Here is a 21,455-nt window from a genome sequence, read left to right as displayed (position 1 = left end):
TTTTTTTTTACCCCATTTGTATGCAATATTGATAAAAAAAATGTTAAAAAACGAAGTCCACTTTCAGTAATTGTAGTGTGTGATGTAGCCAGCAAGCAACATTTTATTAGCCACTTCTTTGTCTTTCTTTAAATTATATCTGTGAGGCTGATCCCTCTGGAAACAAAACTGGTAACATTAAATCACCAGTGGCCTATAATTGCCAAATAAAGTCGATTCATGTTGCTGTTATCTGAAAGCAGTTTTATAGATTTACAGTGTATATTCAAAACCGTATTTCATTAATTTCAAATGTTATCTGTATCCGATAATTACTTTACTGTCATCACTTAAAACCGTAAATTTTGGCAAGCTACGGTTATGAACGGAGGAAGTTAGGTTGGCCAATGTTTAAACAAAATTTTCTCTCTCTTTCTTTTACACATATATAAGCGAGACGACAAGTGGAAATGTGTAGCAACAACTATTTTTAGCCAATCACAGTCGACTTTTTTAAATTCATTCTAGCGTCGCCGTTCGTTGGCGCTTGGCTTCTTTTGAGTTCATTCATCGTGTTTATGTTGCGTACTTTTCGATTCGGTTGTACGATTTTTGTTTAGAAATAGTTGTGTTTTACTGTGGTGTGTGTAAACAAACAACAATAATAAATTATTGAAAAATAATTACAATATCGATGAAAACTTCATTAATGTGTCAAGTAAATATCATCGCGTGTGGTTTTGGAGATAATTTTAGACATTACAAAAAAGCAAGTATTAAAACACGTTGTGGTATCTCATTACAGAATGTCTACTAGAAGCGGTCGATTAAGAACTAGCGTTATAGAAGTTAGCCCACCGAGAACTCGAAAGGGTGTATCGCCGACGCGTTCTCCCGCCAGAACGCGGAAAACTTCTCCCCCACCTTCGGGGAAAACTCCACCGCCCTCGCGAGCGTCTGGCCGCAAATCTCCAGCACGGAAATCACCTAGCCGAAAGCCAGCGTCGAAATTTCCTGCTCGCAAGTCACCGTCGAGAGCCACTAAAGAGACAACGCAATCAGAAGCGCCGAATGTGCCTAAATCGCCAGCAAAGCGACCTCCCATCGACTCTGAAGCTGCTGTTGCAGTAAGGCTAGATGACATAGCCGCTAAGCCGGCAGTGTACCGAGGTACTCGGTCAAAACGTCTTGAATACTCAATTAAAGATCTGACATCAAGCATAACAGAAACTGAATACTCTCTTGATAAAGTCAATGGATTGGATGTGAATGATATATATGGGCTGAGGAATAGAAGATCCGTCGAGGAGGTCGCGCCACGTAGGTCTAGTAGGCTGCGAGACTTTATAGACAATGTGCCTGAGATAAGACGGAGCCTTAGCCAATCTGTAAGTCTAAGTAAATCTGTTAGCAAATCAGTTAGTAAATCTATAGATGCATACTCAGATGAAGATAATTCTGAGGAGGATTACCTCAGAGAGAAGTCAAAGTCAACAACAAGGAAGTTGGCAACTCCACTGCGGAGTAGCATTAACAGTTTGACTCAGATTGCTAGCAAATGGGAGTTTGGTGGAAGAATTGGATCTGTGTGCCTGATGCTCTTAATACCAATAACAGTATTTTCTATTATACTTTCTTGTAAAAAGTCTTGTTCTCCCAAAGCACTATTGGATCTGTCTTCATACAATTCTCTGAATGTCTTCTTCAGTTTACAAGCATTGGGATTCATAGTTCTCCAGTTTATTATTCAGGCAATCTTAGCTATAGTACCTGTATTGGGTCCAAAATCAGACCGCATGGATGAAACTGGCACAAAATACTGTTTCAACGCATTCTTTGCCACTATAATGACAGTAAATACTCTATTCCTATTGGATTTCTTTCAAATTATTGATAAAAGTACTATATTGAATGAATACTTGAGGCTTGCGATAATATCATACGTTTTTGCCATCATACTCAGCATTGTGCTGTATGTAAAGAGCTTGAAACTTGAAAAGGATGAATTGAATCCCTATGGGAATACTAAGTACACTTTATATGATTTCTTCATGGGGCGAGAAATACATCCGTTTATCAAAGGATTGGATGTCAAGATCTGGATTTCAAGAATCTCAAACATTAATTCTGTAAGTATAAAGCCTGTTTTTTTAAGGACTTTTAAAGGATATTTCTTGCTATTTCTAAAACATTGTAAATGTGCTATAAAAGTTCTTTTAAATAGCTTTAAGTTACAAAAAATAATTTTATCATGCTAATGACCAATGATAATTAGAATTCAAGGCATTTATAGGTTTGAATAGTCATTATCAGTGCCCTTCTAACAGAAAAATGTATATGTATAAGGATAAATATACTATGGTTATTAAATGAGCTAAACACAGTATAAATTACCATTAATTTATTCAGGAATGTGAAATCAAAGTCACATATATGTTTGTATAAGACCAATAGTGTGTATAAACAACAATATTAAACAAAAATCCTGTTTATTTCAGCTTATTCTACTCTCATTAATATTCACACATGGCCTTCAAATTAAACTGACGGAAAAAGATGACCTGACATTGGATAACTGGAAGCAATTGCTGAGCAAAGTGCAATACAAGCCGACAACAATAGTATTCTCCCTAATGCAGATAGTTTACATCTTGAACTTTATTATGAAGGAGTATAAGATAACATCTACGTTTTACTGGCAGTCTGAAGGGGTAGGGTACCTACAGACCGTATCAAGTGCACTGTACCCATTCTACTTCACAACAATATCTAAACACGTGGCAGACACTGATCTAGTGCTGACAACTAACACCTTAATTTCTGCTTCTGTACTATTTGTGCTGGGATTCTCTATAATGCTTGCTAGTAACAATATTAAATATGAGTTCAGAAAAAATCCACTACAACTCAGCTTGGCAAGTAAGTAACACTATATTATTTATTTAAATATTAATATTTTATGCCATAATTGTTAAATATGCTGCTTTGGTGGTATTATTGTGTATTAACAGTATTTTTCTTATAGTAAAATGTATCTAGAAGCTCATTATATTTAGATTAAAACTAGATTATTCATAATCTTATTACAGTTTATGCTTTTTAGATACTTAGTTTCATATAAGAACAAACAACTTCACAGAGCAACATCTACTGTTACAATATGTCATTAAACCTAATATTTTCTTTCCAGACGTAGACGCCATGCCGACTTTTCATGGAAAGAAGTTACTTGTCTCCAGTCTATGGGGAATCTTACGTCATCCGAATTACACAGGTGATGTTCTAATCCATAGTGCGCTGGCACTACCGGGGATTCTGTCGGGTCAGTATGTTGCTGCGCTTCCTGCCTTGTTGACCATAGCAATGCTGGGGCACCGGGCGTGGCGGGACCACGACAGGTGCAAGCAGCGGTATGGAGCTGCCTGGCAACGATACTGCAAAAGAGTTCCATCAATTCTCTTGCCGAAAATTCTTTAAATTCTTCCTTTGTATCCGGTATTTGAAAATAATGCATTGGCGCAAGCAAGATGCTGCACTTCTGTGTCGAGTGCTGACTCGCTTTTACAACTCAAATAGTAAAGCTTAAGAGGTGTCAGTTGGAACCCTGATTGTACCTCATGCAGTGATCATACAGGCTGCCTTTATCAGACTTATGCAATGACAAACAGGTTTATCAACGAAAAAAGAATGGTAAGATATACTTCAACTCAAATATAAAAGATCTTAGCCATTAAGAACACATTACTATTGAGTAATGAAGATTTAATTATTAAAGTATCTATTTTAGGTTAATATGTGGGTGAGGATATTATTATTTTTTGTAAATAGATACTGATATGTATTCTATGCAACGCATCACACAAGTTTGAAATTTTATAGATCTCTGTGTGTAAGTAGATTTTATATTGAAGTTTTTACGACATTTCAATAACCTAGGTTAGTATGAGATTAATATTGCCGCGCGTCACCACCGTACAAAATTCGAATACTTAATTGGCTCTCTTAATTTTATTATAATTTTAACTATTGGTATATTTTTAAATATTGACTTATACATAATGTATTTTGGTAAAGTAGTTTTCATGTTTTTAGGGCGACATTTTCATTTTATTTTTAATATGTGACGACTTGCGAGGAGCTTTTGTATCGCAAATGGGAAAGGTTAGTTGGTTTCTGTACAAATTATCATGTATGTCTTTTTTTTTTCTTCTCGTTCTTTTATCTTAGCAAAACATCAATTCAAATACTATGAATAAATATTATACGTATTATGTATTAAAAATACCTTAACTCGAACTCATCTAAATTCCAATTTCAATCGGAAGACTAATTAGGTTAATATAATAACGTAAAGACTCATCAGGTATATAGATTATTTTAGCAATTAGGTTGTAAAATAATATTATTTACAAAATAATGAGATCTAATTTATAGGATTTGAATGGCTTATTTCAAGTTCATATTATTATAAAAAAATGTATTAATTATAAAATAAATTCTTCGAATGTTTCTTGTGAGGGAACACGTAATCTAAACATTATAATTATAATGATTCTTATTTTTAAATATAGTGCCTCAAAATTAGCAGTAACTGCAAAATTGTTATGTGGTTTTAAAACGTAAGTTAAGTTACAATATATATTCAACAGTAAGTATAAGAAAGGCAAATTGCTCAAGAAAACGCACAACAAATAAGTGTAACTAATATATTTTTGTGAGATTATACATATTTAAAATAATTACGAATAGTGAAAAAATAATAGATTTTGGTCATTTTAATGTTACCATATGTCTTGCCCATCCAACCTTCTTCGTTACATAACAGACCATCATTATTGTTAACTTATTATTTAGAAACTTACTCATATCGAATCTAAGTAGGTCGTATTAGATATTTTATAAATAATGATGCCGCCTTCATGGATCAAAATGTTGAATCTAGTTGTATACTTGTCATGTAACAGTTTTGCCATATTAGAAAGACATTATTAATATTATGTTCTTGTAGCATTATGTAAAAACATTCTTGGAATATAATTTTGTTTTTCGGAAGTGTTTTCAATGACCTCACTTTTTAACTATACTATTGTCACGGTTTGAATAAATGATTTTGTACAAAGTGTAAATGTATCTCTTTTATTTGCTATAATCATTCCTTTTGTCAGTAGTAGTTTTATCCCTTTTAATTGTATGATTGATTGTTTGACTGGGTATCGAACTATTGGAACTATTTAAGCATTTACAAAAGGCGCAACACAGGTTGATCAGCTTCGAAATACAGATTAGAAAAATGAAACAAAATTTAATTATTTTTATTTATTTTTCTGTAAAATACACATACAATTTGTAAATAAACAATTCAATATTCAAATATCTAATTTACAGATTCGTACCTAAACATATTCATTACGTCCACGCTATAACCTATTACATGAATGCTGGATATGCAGTAACATGCATCGTTAACTAATAACTATGTCAAATTAATATGAGAAATCAAACGTGCAGTGTCAGATGGGCATGTTGAAACTACAAATGACTGATATGTACTTCATCTCTAGCAAATTGTTAAGAAAAATATAATAAAATATCTGGTATACAACAAAGTCCAATAATAAATAAGTTACGGAAATAAAAGAATGCAAGCTTGACAGATATGACACCGACTGCAATTTAATATTTAAGTCCTATGGGACAACAGCTTCTATACTAAAATAACTAACATCAAGTACCTGTAGGATTTAGACTAGGTAGTACATGGACTTTAAGACAAAATCGATATTAATTACCATCTTATTAGGCCTATCATAAACGCTCTGAATAATTAACTGGTGCAACCTTTTTAGATAGGTTTTTAAAATTTAGAGACGAACTTTCATACCAAAGGTTGCACCCTCATAAGGGTCATTTTTGGCACTAAGATAATTATATTATTTCTGTTATACATTCATTTAGATTTAAAATCATTTAATTTTATAATAGGAAAACACAACAATCAAGGATTATAGGTACCCAACTCATTTTATAAGTACCTAATACCATCTAGTTTCATCATAAGATTGTGTATTTATTCTATACAATCATTTCCATTGTCAAAAGTACGTCTGCCTTACTCTTCGAGGATAACAGGCATAATATATCTATGTATTTCGCTATAATGGTAATACTATATTAAAACGGATAACATTCATGGTCGTAGGAGTTAGAACGTAACAGTATTGTTTGGGAAGACACACATAAACCTTAACTATGTAAGCTCGACCAATAAAATGAGGTTTAAAATTTACATGAAAATATTTCCACGTGATGCTGATTAGCTAAAAACTTCTAAGCAATACATATATTACCATGGTCGTCTAACGTGTATCTATTTAATTATCAAACGCAAAATATCTTTATTCATCACGTTTTAATCACATTACATAGAGATATTCGTAAATACTTATTAGTGCTGTTATTATTTGCGTGTCACTTTTTTATTTTTTCAATATTACATAATACAATTATTAATATTAATGCCATCTAGTTATTTGGTTCCATTTAACATTCACTATGAAAATATACACATTTAAAATCTATTAATATCGGTATTTACAAGGTATATTTACATGTATGATAACTTTTAGAAAATATGGTATTTTCTCGAATAATATGAAGAATTGGTAAACATTGAGATAGGTAAATAATGTGGCTATTCTATGAAGTAGATAAGTACGTAAGTATCTACATAAATATTTTTTTTGTAATTCTGAAATTTTAACAATATATTTGAAGAAAATTATTGTCAGTTTAAAAAAAACAATTAAGCTGTGTTAAAATTAAGCTGTGAAGGGTTCTGTAGTTAGGAAATTATTTTATGGCAGTGTGTTCCTATGACCCGAGTTGTGACGAATTCATATTTTAATTTTATAATTTACAGCTATAGCTTAGCTTAGGCCGAGATGGCCCTCTAATTAATAATCTTGAAGAAATCTGAAAGTCCTTAATTGGTATTCTAAGCTGCTAAGCGTCGACGGTACGCTAAGAAATAAATGTTTATAATAAGTAGGTATGTTATTAGGGTAACTATTCAATATCTTAACGAAAATATTCTAATTACTATAAAAAATGGCCGGAACGATTCAAAATGAAGAAAAATAACAGTTGATCATTTTGAGAAGTGAAGAAATGTGGAAACTGGAAATACTGAATTTAGGTAGGTTGTGTTATGTTAGAAATCTAAGTCATTTGAAAAGTAACAAGATAAGATAACGAACATGTTTGAATATGGGGTGCGACGTTTGGTTACACCTCTAACTTTTATAACATGCAAATGAAGAAGTAGTGACGGAATGATTTCTTCTCAAGCACGATACTTTTTATGAAATTTGGCTCATACATTTTTATTTTATGCTGTAAATGTCATATTACGATTGATCCAGGCATTCACACGCTTAAAGACGAAATTATCTACTCCTAATTGAACAGTTTTCAAAGGTATTTTAGAATTCTTTATTATCAGCAATATTCAGGTAAAACTAGTTTATCTTAATTTAACACTATGTTTAAGATTCGTTAGACTTTTCTAATAGAATTTATTAAAGTAGTTTGTGTTAGAGCTCATTATTTGGACATTACGGGTTTTAATAAATTCTGAATAGTTGGGTGAAGGTTGGGTGTACCTAAGTGTAGTGCTGTATAAGTAATTTCTGTTTTTAAGACAGACAAGTTTTGGATTTTACTTCGTTTACGTAGAAGTAGTAAGTAGAAGATGAATAGGTGTGTGTTGGGAATTATTATCTTAAAAAGCCAGTTTAGAGCTTATTCAAAACTAGCGAGGGTCTAACAAAATGCCCATTAGAGGCAGGGGTTCTAATATTTATAAAACTATATGTGGAATTATAACAAGTTCTTAACTGGACACTTATTCATATTTTTAAAGGTCCTAGTAATCTTTTAAGTACAAAATAAGCCTCACATCGAACCTTCGCAGTTGAATCTACATACAAAATCGGACACACGTTTACGCAGCAACTGTTGCCGTCTATATCCTTTAAATCCACCTTTCATCGCTAAAGCTTCTTATAAATAAGGCATTTCTTTACAATAGTATCGTAATCAAATCTCCATTGACACCTACCGAGTATCGCCCCACGTCATTTTTAAATTGGTCTGGCAATTAGGATGGACTGACCCATGTTACAGGTATAAGTAGAATGTTGTCTACTATTCGTTTTCCTAACTACAATTCCGTTTCGGCAAACCTATGTGGTACAATAGCGGTGTAACACCGTTATGTACAGAATGACGTGGGTGGAGATCTGTTGGTGTAATGTCATGGGGCGCGGCACGTGGATGCACTCGCGCCGCCCGCGGGCCGTCAGAAGTTGCTGTCAAATACCCCCATCGACCTCGAGATGTCCTCATCACGAAGGCAGCAGTCCAGAAACTCGTCTAGTGTCAGTACGCCGTCACGGTTCAAATCCATTTTCTGGAATTGTATTTATAAACTTGGATTAAGGAGGCACGCTAACTGTCTAAATATAGATGAAATTAAATCAAATAATTTATTCTGCAAATAAGATAGACGTTATCCCTTTTAGATGTCCTTTGTGAGTTGGAGTCGACACTTCCTAACTGGCTAGCCTGACAAGGAGCGTCCAGGCAAAATAGTTTTCCATAATGGCCTTTGAAAGAAAGAGCCATACTAATATTATGGGTAAGCCTGTGTCATCAAGCGGCACGCATGCCGAATACCTTATGCAGCTCAACCATTTTTAAGGGAGCTACAGGGAAAGACACATCGCGTACCACCAGTGGGTGCGATAAATTAATGTCAAAAACAATTCAAGATAGGTATAAAATTAAATAATTACAACAAATTAAATAAAGAAAAAAAACTTTTTAAAAGGAACAAAATTTATGTATTTATGATACGAAGTAAGTTGTCTATTTACACTACTCTACGCTGACTCAGATTGATTGTTTTAACTAAAAGGACTTCTTGAATCTTGATGATTAGCGACTTAATTACATATACGTGAGAGAATTGCAAAATATGACTGTCTGTTATTATTCAAGTATCATGCTTGTCGTAGAGTTTTCTTGTTATCAACGAGGATAAAAAACGAAAATGATTAAGCATAAAATTTCATTGTGTTATCTGTGGTTCTACGAATACTGTCAAATGCTCAAATAATATCGCCCGCCAAAACATTATTGTAGCACTAAAAAATAATAATTTTATTATAAACATAGAACATTAAATTTTTAAATGGGATAAAGTTAAAATATTTACTAGTTAGATATAGCTATGATAGACCCCATAGTAACCCCATAGTACATCCCGATATTCAATGAAGTGACAAACATTTTTCTTACTATGGTAAATGTTATAATGTAGAATAGTCTAAAAATAAAGGTCTAACCTGAAACAGTCTTTCAACTTTCTCCCGCACCACGTCATCGTCCATGTTGGGCTCCACAATCTTCCCCATGAGGTCATAAATCGCTGATACAATCTCCGTCATTTCCTCTTTAGTTATATAGCCGTCTCCGTTTATGTCGTACAGCGAAAATGTCCAACGTAGCTTTTCTTCTAAGGTACCTCTCGATAATATTGATAATCCAGTAACGAATTCCTGAAAATATGGACAATATCTTTAGATGATTATCGAATGTAAATGGCAGATCGATATCAATATTTTCGTACCTTAATATGGGTCTAAAATTAAATCGTAATTGGATCTTGAACAAATGATTGAGCGTTAAATGCAAAACTTCCAAATGGGTCCGGGATATAGAAAACTAATAAAAATCCGCTATAAATAGTTCTTACCTCGAAACTTAACAAGCCACTTCTGTCTTGGTCCAACGTGTTGAAAACAAAATGCGCGTACTGTGCCGTGTTTGCTGGAACATAAAAAAGTGCATACATTTTCTAGACTCGATTTTCTAGTCGAAGACTACTAAAGCGATGGCTGTTCGGTATCAATGCAATTTCATTGAGACGGCCTACATGAGGTGATGTGCAAGTATCTAACTTGCTCTCAAATCTCCAATTCCGCTATTTACAATAGCCAATGGATGAATGGATATTGAGTGTTGACCACCGTGAGTGTTCCACCACTTCCACCCTGTACCGAATTCCGAATTATTGTGTTAGAAAAATGGTAATGAGATTCGGAATAGTGTCATTTTAATCTTTTTCCATTAATTCATCTGCCATTGTAATTGGGTTCATCCAAAGCTACATGTGTACTTTTGTGCCATGAAAGGCTAAGTAAATCACTGTACTTTTGGGACACAACTTTTGAGAATTTTAAACCTATAACCATTAAAATCTAATTTTCAAACTGTTAACTAGTACGGGACTGGATTAAGAAAGGTTAACGCCGAGTATTCTAAGGTCGGTGAGTCCATGAAGATTTTAAATGCCACGAAAGTTCAAGAATTAATTCTTGACAATACAATTTTGATTGAAACCTGCAAATCATTGTTTTAATCAGAGGATCCATTAAATTTTGCCCTACCTACCGACACACGTAACACGCAATAGTAGGGATGAGTCATCAATTGCACTGTGATTATATTTAATAACGTGTAGGTAGGTTACACGGTTCTTTTTCGCCGAGCTGGCCGCTGCTATCCACAGATTGAGACTCGTGGAAGGATAGAAGGGAAGCCTCCGCCTTGCAGTGTGTCAGTTATGGCTAATAATGATAAAAGGTTACACGGTTATACCTACCTATGCTATTCTGCTTAACTAGGGCGAATCCTAACGGCAATAGAAAATATCTTTCCGGTACTTATTAAAACCTCTTTCAACTAAATTTTTCGAAACAAATATGTAGTACCCATTAAAAATGGAAGGACACTATTTTCAGGGTTGTACTCCTACATGACATCATGTCCGGGGTAATAGGAGAAAAAAAGATAACTCTTATTACAGAGATAATTTACTTAATAAATTCACAAACTGACATTTATCCCTCTTATACTAAATTAAGCTTTTCATTTGAAAATATTCTACACTGCTAGAGAATACAATTTGCTATTATTTAAAGGAATAAGTATAAAATACATTATGTATGATGTACTGTTCTGAAAACAAATATTTGAAATTAATCCTATTAATACAGAAGAACTACATTTAGACCATTAAAAATTATATCTAAATAAAAAAACATTCTGGTTTTAAAATTAATTTATTTCAGATATAATAAACCAGTGGTTGTAGCAGTAGACTTGACATTGGGGTTTGGACTTAAGTCCCATAGATTACCACATACAGGTCGCAAGTGTTTTAAGGTTTGGCCACACTTATTATATTCAGAATTGATCTGTAAAGTGTCAACTAAAAAAATTATCACATTGGAATAATTATTGAAGTTACCTAAAACATTTGGTTTACCTCAAATTTTCTCCTTAATTAAATAGAGTATACAGTACTACTGTTTTAAGATACACAATGCTAAGTTATACAAAGTGCGACAATGCAATTGTGTATCTCAAAATTTACATTTTATACTTGCAGTTTTTATTTAAAATTAACTTAACGTTAAAGTTGAGATGGGTACACCACAGCGCTCTTCCCATGGGAATTGGACAGTTCCTTAAGATAAGAATTACACTAGAGGTGATCCACCCGTCTGCTGCTGATAAACCTCTATTGTGTCGCCCTCCTCCATCTCCAGTGATGTTGGTGTGTCATTTTCATTGATTGGCTGCCCATCAAATCTGAATCGCACTACTTGCATTGACAGACCCTATAACAAATAAAAAAAATGTTCCATTATTTTGCTCTATCTAATATATACCATGTTATTTAGAATTTTAGACTATGGTGGACTTTGATACATAGTCATTTAAGAGAGTGTTCGATGCTTTAAGAATTGCACAATATTGTGAAATATTTTATATCCATTTTGTTTATAACATAAAACAATTGATGATAACCCACTGGTTAAATTGTATTAATATCATAGTTATTGAACCAAAACATATTAATTCTAAATCATCTAAAACATTGATTTCACTAATCATTTGATACAAGTAGACCTTTAGTTATGTTTATATTGGTCATGTTTAAACTTGTTCAAGATATTTATACTAATGATGACATTCTTCACATGAAGGTTTTTCTTATTGTAATCCTTGCATATCACTAAGCTTATCTAAGCAAGGTTTATTGTTGGACCTTATGGTAATAAATAATAAGTGTTGGTAAACATGTCATTGTGAAGTATTTATTAAATGGTTTATATTAAACCACACTAAAGTAAGATTTGTCAAAATTTTGAATGGACTAGATTAGAATGACTATGTTGGACGATCTGCATGCAAAAGTATGTCTCTTTCCTTTCATTAATATTTTAAAAACTAGCTTTATGGATAGCCAAACTCTACAGCTTACAGCTATGGGATTAACTATTGTAAACAATATGGTGTTAACTGCGCATCAGACATGGTCATGGTCATGTCTGTGATCTTCAAATGGTCATTCCGGGTTTTGTATATGCAATGTTAATGATGTTGGTTTTCAGACAATAATGAAAGAAAAAACAATACAATTCTGTACTTATTATGCTTGTTACTACTTAGAATGCTAATAATGGTCTGGACGGATGAACAACAAGCCATAGTTAATCTTAAGATTGAGATTAATTAGACCGAGTAGTTATGTTGTGTGCACAGCAAAAGGGACAAAGATCGTAAGTGAAAATAAGTCATGAAGACTTTAATCATCAAACTAATCTCAAAAAATATGATGACTGGATAAAAAATTGTCTGATACAGAAACAAGTGCTAAGATAGCATTTGTTTACATAAGGATGTCATGCTGGAACTTAATACTGGTTACTTTTAAATATAGGTATTTTGGTTATGAATCTGGTACCATTGAACAATATGGCAGCAAGGTCCTATCTGTTAATCTCTTACCATCTTTATGAAATCATCTAAGCAATGTTCATCAACTACTATTAGAATTTAGATTGAGTGTTAGTTACCAACATTTGTGAGTTTAATGAATTACATTTATTGATTAATCTCATATCAATGATGTGTCTATAGATAGGTAGGGTTAAGTTGAAGTGACATCATTTAAAATATAGAAATGATTCACAGTTATCAAGCTGAATCCCAAATAAAGATTCTCTTAGAATTCTTTAGCATTATACAAAATGCAGAATACTCTATACTACATAAGACTGAGTTTAAAAAGGACGCTTTCTACAATGGATGCATGGGTTGTCTAGTTTAACCGTTTAGATTTAGATGTATCTGTTTATTGTAGGTACACGACTTACACATAGGAATTTGTTATGGGACCATTTAAAGAAGTTGTAAGTATATTTCATGAATATACCGCACCGAAAATATCAGGCACTTACCGCTCTATCACAATAGGCATTCATCAACTTCCTCAGAGGTGTGTGTTTTTTGATTTTAAACTGCACAATGGCATTATCTTGACCTAATACTTTCAAGTTGATATGTTCGCTTTCTCCCTGTAACACAAATAAAATAACGATATAAAATAATTTCAACAAACACAATGTTAAACACTTCACTTTCAATCAAGTAACCACATTTTAGGAATAACGCCATGTCGGTGAAGCACTGTTTTCCATTTAACACTGATATTATACTGATACACGTACCTTTTTCTCGTCAGACATTTTGATTTTTAAGTATTTGGCGGTTCTAACAATACAGAACGAACGATTTCGTAGAAAATCCAAAGATTATCAAACGAATAACGCACTAGTGACAGATTCTTAGTCCGATGGCGTGGTAATGGCGTCCGGTCGTGGCTTGGAGGAAGCAGACTAGAGAAGCGCAGGTCTGCCAACACATGCGCGGTTTAACTCAGAAATGGCGCGCTTCTGCGCAGTGGTTCCTCACTATGCCAACTGCTTTTATTCGTATTTTTTTTGTTTTATTTATCTTTACAATGTGAATAATTATTTAATTTATAATAATTTTTAGATACAAAAAGCTTTCAGCAAGAATATCAAATAAACCGCTGTGGGTTTTGAAACAATAGGTTCGTACAAAATGTGCTGTATTTAAATAGGTAATTTATCAAATTTGCGAAATACGTAGAACTTTCTAGAAGCATGTTAGTATATAAATAGAAAATCAATTGACTTTCATCGTATAGCCAACTGCACGAAGCTATTTCCGCTGCTAGTGTTGTAAGAGGTCGATAGATGACGTCAAACCGAGCAAAATAGTGTTGTTCAGAGTCGATGGTTGCGTTCCGTTCCACGTTCGTACAATGCCTGCTTAAAATCGATACCATGCTAGGGTTAATAAATTGTTATTCAAGAATTTAATGTATTTTTATTATTTTAATTTTGTACTTTTACGGCCTGATAAAGAAACAAGTATGACGTATTAATACGTTAATTTGACCAAACTTCGATGAATTTATAGAAGGTTTTCTGTAATCGATTTGCAAGTTTTGGTTTAAGATTTTTTTTTTATATTATCATGATATAGAATAAAATAAAAAACAAGCAGTTATATTATTTATTTAGTGATGTATTTTTTTAGTTACGATTTAACTTATAAATTAAGTTTTAGGTTTAGTGCTAATTTCGTGCGGCGATTTTCTCAGAAATTTATCAGATTTAGTTCCTTTCTTATAGGACTACACTTTTCGGGATAGGACTAATTCAAATGAATTATTTTAGCAAATCTAACTTGAGAACAGAGAGGTAGACAGCTTTTGGACAGCTTTTGAGGGTACTGAAATACTTTCAACAACTGCGTAGAAGATCGTCATTATGAAAGTAGTTTTGTATGTAAGTGATTAATTATTAAAGTATCCGTTAATTTAGACATCAAACGGAATATTGGTTCGTTTTGGTCAATACCAGGTATTATATGGTAGTAATTAGAACATTCCGTAGCCCCGTAGGATCAATGTGAATAGTTCAGGATTTGTTTCATAGACTTTCTAACTACGCGAGACAATGATCGGAATTGTTATTTCTAGGATTCTGTACCCATGAAAGGTTAAAAATGGAATCATTACTGAGGGTCTTCTGTCTGTCCGTTTGTTCGTCCGTCCGTCAGCAGGTTGAGTCCTACGAACTATGATTGTCATATAGTTGAAATTTTAGTGATGATATTTTAACAAAGAAACGATCGAGGTTCAACGGTTCAGAAGGGGGCTTCTGCTCTCACAGTCACACTAGTAATACAAAATTTACCATAGTGTAGGTATTCATTTATCTGACTGAAAACTGTAAATTTGACTGATGGTCAAATCAATAGGGCCTCCTAATAATTCAAATTGAGTGAATTTTAAGTACTCCGACAAACATGGATAAGTAAACTTTAACTTAATTTAACTTAAAAGCGCGCAAACAAATATATATCAACTGTGAAATCGTTTCGATACCCTTCATTAGACTAAGTACATTTAACGGCTACAACAAAACTTAAAAAGAATTTATTATATGTAAAAGGGTTAAAAAATATTTCTTACGTTACGGTTTTACTAAAATAGAAAACCAAAAATCCGACCCGCTTGATCTACGCTCAACAGCTCGTCGTTCAAACATTGTATCTACTTGTGGGCTCTAGTTTTGCATAAAGCAACATGGCCCATGTGCCCGGGATAATTCGCTCGATAGAACCCCGCAAGATTGTGGCACATACAGAAAAACATTGGTTTTGGCAGTGTGTTTGGCAGACAAAATGATTTACAGATTTTTTGTCTTCTTTTAGAACCGACTTGCTTTATGTAATGAAATACCTTGAATTCACTGTAAATATCTGTAGGTTAGCCCTTTCACATAGACCTTCCACAATAAATTTTATGTTAGGAACTTTCACTGAAAACGGTCTCCATTTTAGTTCAAACTGTTACCTATCTGCTGTAAATTCCAGTTTTTGTTATAGCAAGTGTGTTTTATGGGCGATGATTGTTGTTTCCGCAACAGTTCGCGTAACGTATGTGTCGTGAAATCGTGGATTTGTGGGTGTTGCCATACTGATAACAGAGTCAGCCAGTTGGAAATAATTGCCACCAAGCCTCTGTTTTTGCCTGAATTTAATTTGCTACGTGGCCTCATTTAAATAAAAATCATATGAGTAAACGCTTGGTTACGTTTTTCAGGTGAAATTCAAATAAAATTATTTCGTTATATGAATGTAAATTACAGTTGTCTCCACGTTGACTACTTGCGTTGAATTATTTAACGAAAATGTTTATTTAAGTTTAAAACAAATTCTACATATGACTGTGATGAATAAGGCAATTTGCAACCATTATTGCTTAATTGGACTGAAACAAATTAGTTTTTTTAAAGTTTAAACGATAGCTTGTAAGTACTTTGTAGTTGTATAGTATTTGTTAATAGTGTCGTTTCAATTGTTTACAAACTTAGGTATAGATACTCATATCAAAAGTTATCCGAAGCTTAATGACCTATTGGTTACCTGTGTCTGCAAGTTTCTAAACCTTCATCAAAAGTTAAGCTGTATCGATATCGCTAGATTCAGGATATTCAAAGTTGTATGATGCTATTTATAGGTAGTAAGTCATGTAAATTTATCGATTTTCTTAGTATCTTACATGAACGGCAAATACCAATATTTTTATCCTTTTTTTTCTTTTGGCCATCTACAAAGTGCAACTTCTTGGACAAAATACTAGGTAGGTATGCTTTAACAGGATACTACCTACTTTCGTACCAGATCAAATAGTAATAATAATAAATTCGTATAATTAGCCACTAATAGGACTGAATGAAGAGTAAAAAGGTCGGCTTGGCCAGCACTGAAACACAACGGCTGCCATAAATATTGATTAGCACAGGATTGTGACACTGGGCCACTTTTCTCTGTTTCACACGTTTCCTCTGGCGAGAAAAGATAGAAAGTAATATGATGGGAAATAAAAGTATTTTTTACATCTAATATGCTCTACGATTCCTTACTTTAAGTTACAAATTGTATTGCATGAGTAATAAAAGTGTTTGTATGAAGCCTGAAACAGTTATGGATTTGCTGGTGGGTGACAAATAAATGTGTGGGTGGACCCACAGTTTATTTGCACCCAAAATATTTTTTTTGTTATGACTATTAATTGTACGCAACGCAGAGTGCTGCGAGTCCGACTCGCTTTTGACCGAATTTTTAATGCAACCTGGAAGTTTTCAATTCTATAACTTGTCAATGTTTTTTTTGGTTTCCCGCACCATTTGCTTTCAATTTACCGCAATGGAGTTCCTTCTAGGTATTCAACCATACGACCCATTTTGGGACCGTAATGACGGTTTTGTCGATAGACTCACGCGGCACCTATTTCATGTGAATTCCCAAATACGTTCAATTTATCATCTATCTAAATATTTGAAAGGATATTATAATAAATTTTCCCATTTTAAGTTCTCTCGTTTTTACCGAAAGCTTACTTTTAGATTACAATATTGACACGCTGATAAAATTTTGGTTGGCGATTTGTTGTTCTAATGAGAAACGGAATTTTAGATTATTCATTTAAACTAAGTATAGTGTTTACCTATGTACTAAGTTACTTTTATCCATGTGTAAACTCAACAAGAAACGCTTATGATATAATCCTCGGCACATACCACTATAAATTAACATTTAGACATTACTATATACTAAGTAATCGTTATAAATATATCTATGTATATTGTTAGTGACTTATGAGTGCTTTACCATTACATGAGCGGGTACACCTTAAGTTAGCCTCAGTTCCTTTATAGCAAGAGCGAATTCAGATCAGCACCTATAGCTTATACCTATATTTCTTTATTTTTTAATCCTTATTTATGTATACGTTTAGGTATAGCTTTTGTAAAAGATACTGATTCCGGAACTTAAATTTTTCAAAAGTCAAGCGTGATGTATCGAAAAACTCGTGTTTTAAAATAAAAACTTTACCGTACACTCTGAAAAGGTAAGTAGAGTTGAATAACGTTAATTGATCCCCCATTCTGCTCGTACGTACAAAAGGTGATTGTTGTTCCTCGCGTACCCATTCTGGTGTAGTCGGCGAACTTGTTAACTGCACTGAAAGCACTCCAGTTTGCCGGTACTGTGTTCTCAGCACTTTTGCTTTACATTGCATCATAATGATATGCATTTGGAAACTTGGGGACTTGGGATTGCTTTTGCTTATGTCGTTGTTGGCTCGAAGTTTTGCATGATCGATGAACACGAATTGATATTGTGTTGTGGTATTATTGTTATTGATTTGCTCATCATGAATAATGACTTTTTTTTGGAAATACGCATCAGTAAACGAAGAAGAAGTAGTTTCTGGTAGGTCAGGTAATTATGTCTAAGGACATAATTAAGAAGAAGCTAAAAGGAACAAGGAAGAAAATTATCTAACCAAGATATAGCAATTTTCATAAAAGGACGAGATGACAACTTAATCGATATGTCTAGCGAAGATAATGAAGTGAAAGACCTTATCGATTTAAAAAGCTATTTAGCGATTAAAATTCCAATCTCGAGCATAATCGTTGGACAATTTTACTTAGAATTGCAAAAGCAATCAGGGTTTAAACTTGGGCACCAATAAACGTTTACATGGTTTGCACAGCGACTTTTTAGTGAATCTGTGAATCCGTTAGTCTCTTTAAACCCATTACTATCTAAGACATTCAAATCTATTCGAAGGCAATTCGCAGTTGATTGTTCGACTGTTAGATAAGACTTGATAGACAAACTTTGGATAGAATTGTTTCTTCATCGTCTGATTGAAGTCGTACAGTCTGTTAGATTGAGAGCATAGATTAGTAAAATACTATCTGTTTTATGTCCTACAATGGGCAGGGTGCCAAAATTATTCTTCCCATGCCGGATAGTCATTGAATTAAGCGTTTCTGATTCTTCCTGACTACCATTTGTAATTATTAGCAATTATTTAAATGTTTGCTTCGTTCGGGTCATAATTTGCCTGTGACTGAAATGGTATTAATTTAAATTTGTCAATTGTTCCGTCGCAATTTATCCCACAGTGCAATTAACGATTGTTGTCAATTATATTGACGTGCTGAGAAATATTTAATGCCTGTATTGTGTTCGAAAATTTACTCAATATCCAATCACTAGAATAATAACATTTATTAATTATGCATTCCTTTGATAAAAGGCACTTGATTAAAACAGTTCGGGACAAACTCAATTTTATTCCGTAATCTACAGAAATACCTGCAAGTTTTCACCAATACGTCCAAATATGGTCCAAATTATATTTCGTTTTTCACTTCTTTTGTGTACGGTTTACCTATTCATTGCAAATTGGACTTTATTTGTATGGCTCTACCGTGTGTGTTCGTCTATCAATGGTTCAGGGTTCAGGAACTTACGGCCTCTTGGACAATTTGCGCGGATGTAAAGCAGTACCCACAGCCCAGACCACTCAACTTGATGGGATTATATTATTATGTGATGCGTTTTTCATGTCCCCATTTTATTCCTTTACTACGGTCGGTATACTTTATTAACATTCTTTACGTGAAAGTTCGTGTTTTTTGTATGTTTTAGCGAGTTTGGAGTGTGATAAACCAGTGAACAGGTTGTTGGTATAATGTGATGGCTGACACAGATATAGTCTAGACTACATTTGTTTCATGGTTAATCTTGACAGTATGTTGCTTCAGATAAGTGGCGTTACGTGAATGAAAATGAGGTTTTGTTTTTCTTTATTTGGAGATTCTACTTAATAGGTAAGATTATGACTGAAGACACGCAATAGATAATTCATGCCTATTTTATCTTGCAAACCAAAAAAAATAAGTTTGCTTAAGAATTGAAATCACTCCTAAACATATTTATTTGGGCATTATCGCCAATGAGGCCAGAATAGGTCATTGGCTAAATCATCTAAAGATTGTCATCCACTTTACTATGCATTTTACTACTTAAATGATTATATGAAAACACAGCTAAACATGGTCCATAAAGGACAAGGAAAGGAAGTTGGAAACTGATCGCTATCAGTGAACGCAGTCAGCTGTATAAGGAGCTGCGAACAATCGTACAAAGACAGTCTTCGCTTTAATCAATGCAAAGAGTCCCAGCATAAAATAAGGCGCCATATTGTATATCGTTAACGAGAACGACAAAGGGTTTATTGAGAGAAAGGCCAGTATGAACTTGTTTGTTAATTAAATAATAATCGAATCCGTCGAGGGTACAAACCGGATTTGATCAAATATTTGTATAATTCGCAGATGTCTGTTTCGAATTTGGATGTTACTGAATACTGTGATATTCGTATTTGACAAGTTACGTAATATTCTATTTTCGAAGTTTTAAGCCGAATTTGTTGTTAGGATACTTCTCTGAATTCGTGCAAAATGAATTGAATTATGAAATATATAATATCTGTTAACAAATCACTACTTTTTGTAACAAATAGGTATACCTTATGGTTATCTATGCAACGTTACAATCATTTTGTATGAAAACATGTATTTCTTAATAGATCTCACGCGTATTGATTGTGAATGCCCAACTATTTTTTCAATCTCTAATGAGGATGAATCATTATCAGGAAAATACCGTAAATATATTTAAATTCGTAAATATCTACCCGGTTTTGAGATTTGCACGAAATTAGTTAAGTACACGTTTACTCATCATCTTTAGCTACGTTTCAATTATTTGCTAAGTAACGGCTATGTTCGTTTATCTCAAAGTGTCAAAATTTACAAGTAACGGCAAAAAAAAATCAATTTCAATTTAACGTTGTCGTCAGAACAAATCCTTTATAGATAGAACTGGAAACCTTACCTGCAAGTTCCCGATGAGTCAGATGATTGTGGGATGTTCCAGCGTGCGTGCCTTCGTCTTCAAGCTTAGGATAGGATGAGGGTAAATAAAACGAAACACATTGGGTATTGTTTATTGAACGTGTCTTATGGTTCTTATTTACTGCGTAGAGGTATATACCTGTGCTTGTTCGTAAGGACTTCTTCAATACGTGGTAAAAAGTTTTTTTTAACTGAGTCTTTACCTATGTATGTGTAGAGATCTGTTTCTAGTTTAACCTCGGTCGAATGATTACCTGTATGTATGAAGTGATGATGAATGCCAAATAAATTCAATATGGATTTGGATGCTTAATATTCAGTCTCTCCGTCCGCCATCAAGCTGTATCTCATGAACTGTACGAGGCACACTAAATTTTCACACATGTTGAATTATTATTGCCGCTATAAGAAAAAAATATTAAAAAAGAAGAGTCGTAATTTTGATTCGTCTTTCTTTATCCTTCGTATGAAATCTTCAAAGCCGCGAGACCGTTCGCCGTTATCGCGGTTTCTTGTGCTGATACTTTGCATCTCTATTATTAACTCTTTATATCTTGAGCATACGTAATTCACCGTAAAAACTCTTTCAACAACTTACCTTGCAAATGAAGCCTTTGAACTATTTAACAAGTCACCTTACATAACTTAAACAAAGAGCAACTTAATGCATATGCTAAAACG

The 21,455-nt window shown here is 33.5% G+C and overlaps 3 protein-coding genes across 5 annotated transcripts in view; 1 reads left to right on the top strand and 2 right to left on the bottom strand.

The window, feature by feature from the left end:
- The first annotated feature begins 492 nt into the window (after window positions 1–492).
- On the top strand, window positions 493–5,105 carry LOC113505366 (delta(14)-sterol reductase). Its single transcript, XM_026888024.1, has 4 exons — window positions 493–697; window positions 785–2,108; window positions 2,478–2,898; window positions 3,170–5,105. Exons 2-4 carry the CDS (start codon window positions 786–788, stop codon window positions 3,454–3,456), a joined length of 2,031 nt encoding a protein of 676 aa, XP_026743825.1. The 5' UTR covers window positions 493–697; window position 785; the 3' UTR covers window positions 3,457–5,105.
- A 175-nt stretch (window positions 5,106–5,280) lies between these two features.
- Window positions 5,281–21,455, bottom strand: part of LOC113505367 (Kv channel-interacting protein 4-like) — a 114,607-nt gene continuing 98,432 nt past the window's right edge. For all 3 annotated transcript variants that reach the window (XM_026888025.1, XM_026888026.1, XM_026888028.1), the window contains 3 exons: window positions 9,797–9,870; window positions 9,387–9,599; window positions 5,281–8,449 (listed from right to left, as the gene is read on the bottom strand). In XM_026888025.1, the coding sequence (XP_026743826.1) occupies window positions 8,339–8,449; window positions 9,387–9,599; window positions 9,797–9,870 (398 nt within the window). In that variant the 3' untranslated portion in view covers window positions 5,281–8,338. The remainder of the gene's footprint in view (window positions 8,450–9,386; window positions 9,600–9,796; window positions 9,871–21,455) is intronic.
- Window positions 11,147–13,784, bottom strand: LOC113505369 (small ubiquitin-related modifier 3). The gene is made up of 3 exons (XM_026888030.1): window positions 13,623–13,784; window positions 13,353–13,469; window positions 11,147–11,726 (listed from the first exon to the last, which is right to left on the bottom strand). The coding sequence occupies exons 1-3, from the start codon at window positions 13,638–13,640 to the stop codon at window positions 11,586–11,588; spliced, it is 276 nt and encodes a 91-aa protein (XP_026743831.1). The 5' UTR covers window positions 13,641–13,784; the 3' UTR covers window positions 11,147–11,585.

The sequence above is a fragment of the Trichoplusia ni genome, chromosome 25 (assembly GCF_003590095.1).
Source record: "Trichoplusia ni isolate ovarian cell line Hi5 chromosome 25, tn1, whole genome shotgun sequence".
In the NCBI taxonomy this organism is placed as follows: Eukaryota; Metazoa; Arthropoda; class Insecta; order Lepidoptera; family Noctuidae; genus Trichoplusia; species Trichoplusia ni.
The sequence above is the reverse complement of the archived record's forward strand: the minus strand, read 5'-3'. Positions and strand labels throughout refer to the sequence as shown.

Excerpts from the sequence above, each read along its gene's own strand:
- LOC113505366 (XM_026888024.1), top strand. The coding sequence starts at position 786 with ATGTCTACTAGAAGCGGTCGATTAAGAACTAGCGTTATAGAAGTTAGC. Across the intron at positions 2,109-2,477 it reads GAATCTCAAACATTAATTCT|CTTATTCTACTCTCATTAAT; the intron begins GTAAGTATAAAG and ends TGTTTATTTCAG. Across the intron at positions 2,899-3,169 it reads ACTACAACTCAGCTTGGCAA|ACGTAGACGCCATGCCGACT; the intron begins GTAAGTAACACT and ends TTTTCTTTCCAG.
- LOC113505369 (XM_026888030.1), bottom strand. Across the intron at positions 11,727-13,352 it reads ATGCCTATTGTGATAGAGCG|GGTCTGTCAATGCAAGTAGT; the intron begins GTAAGTGCCTGA and ends TATTTGTTATAG.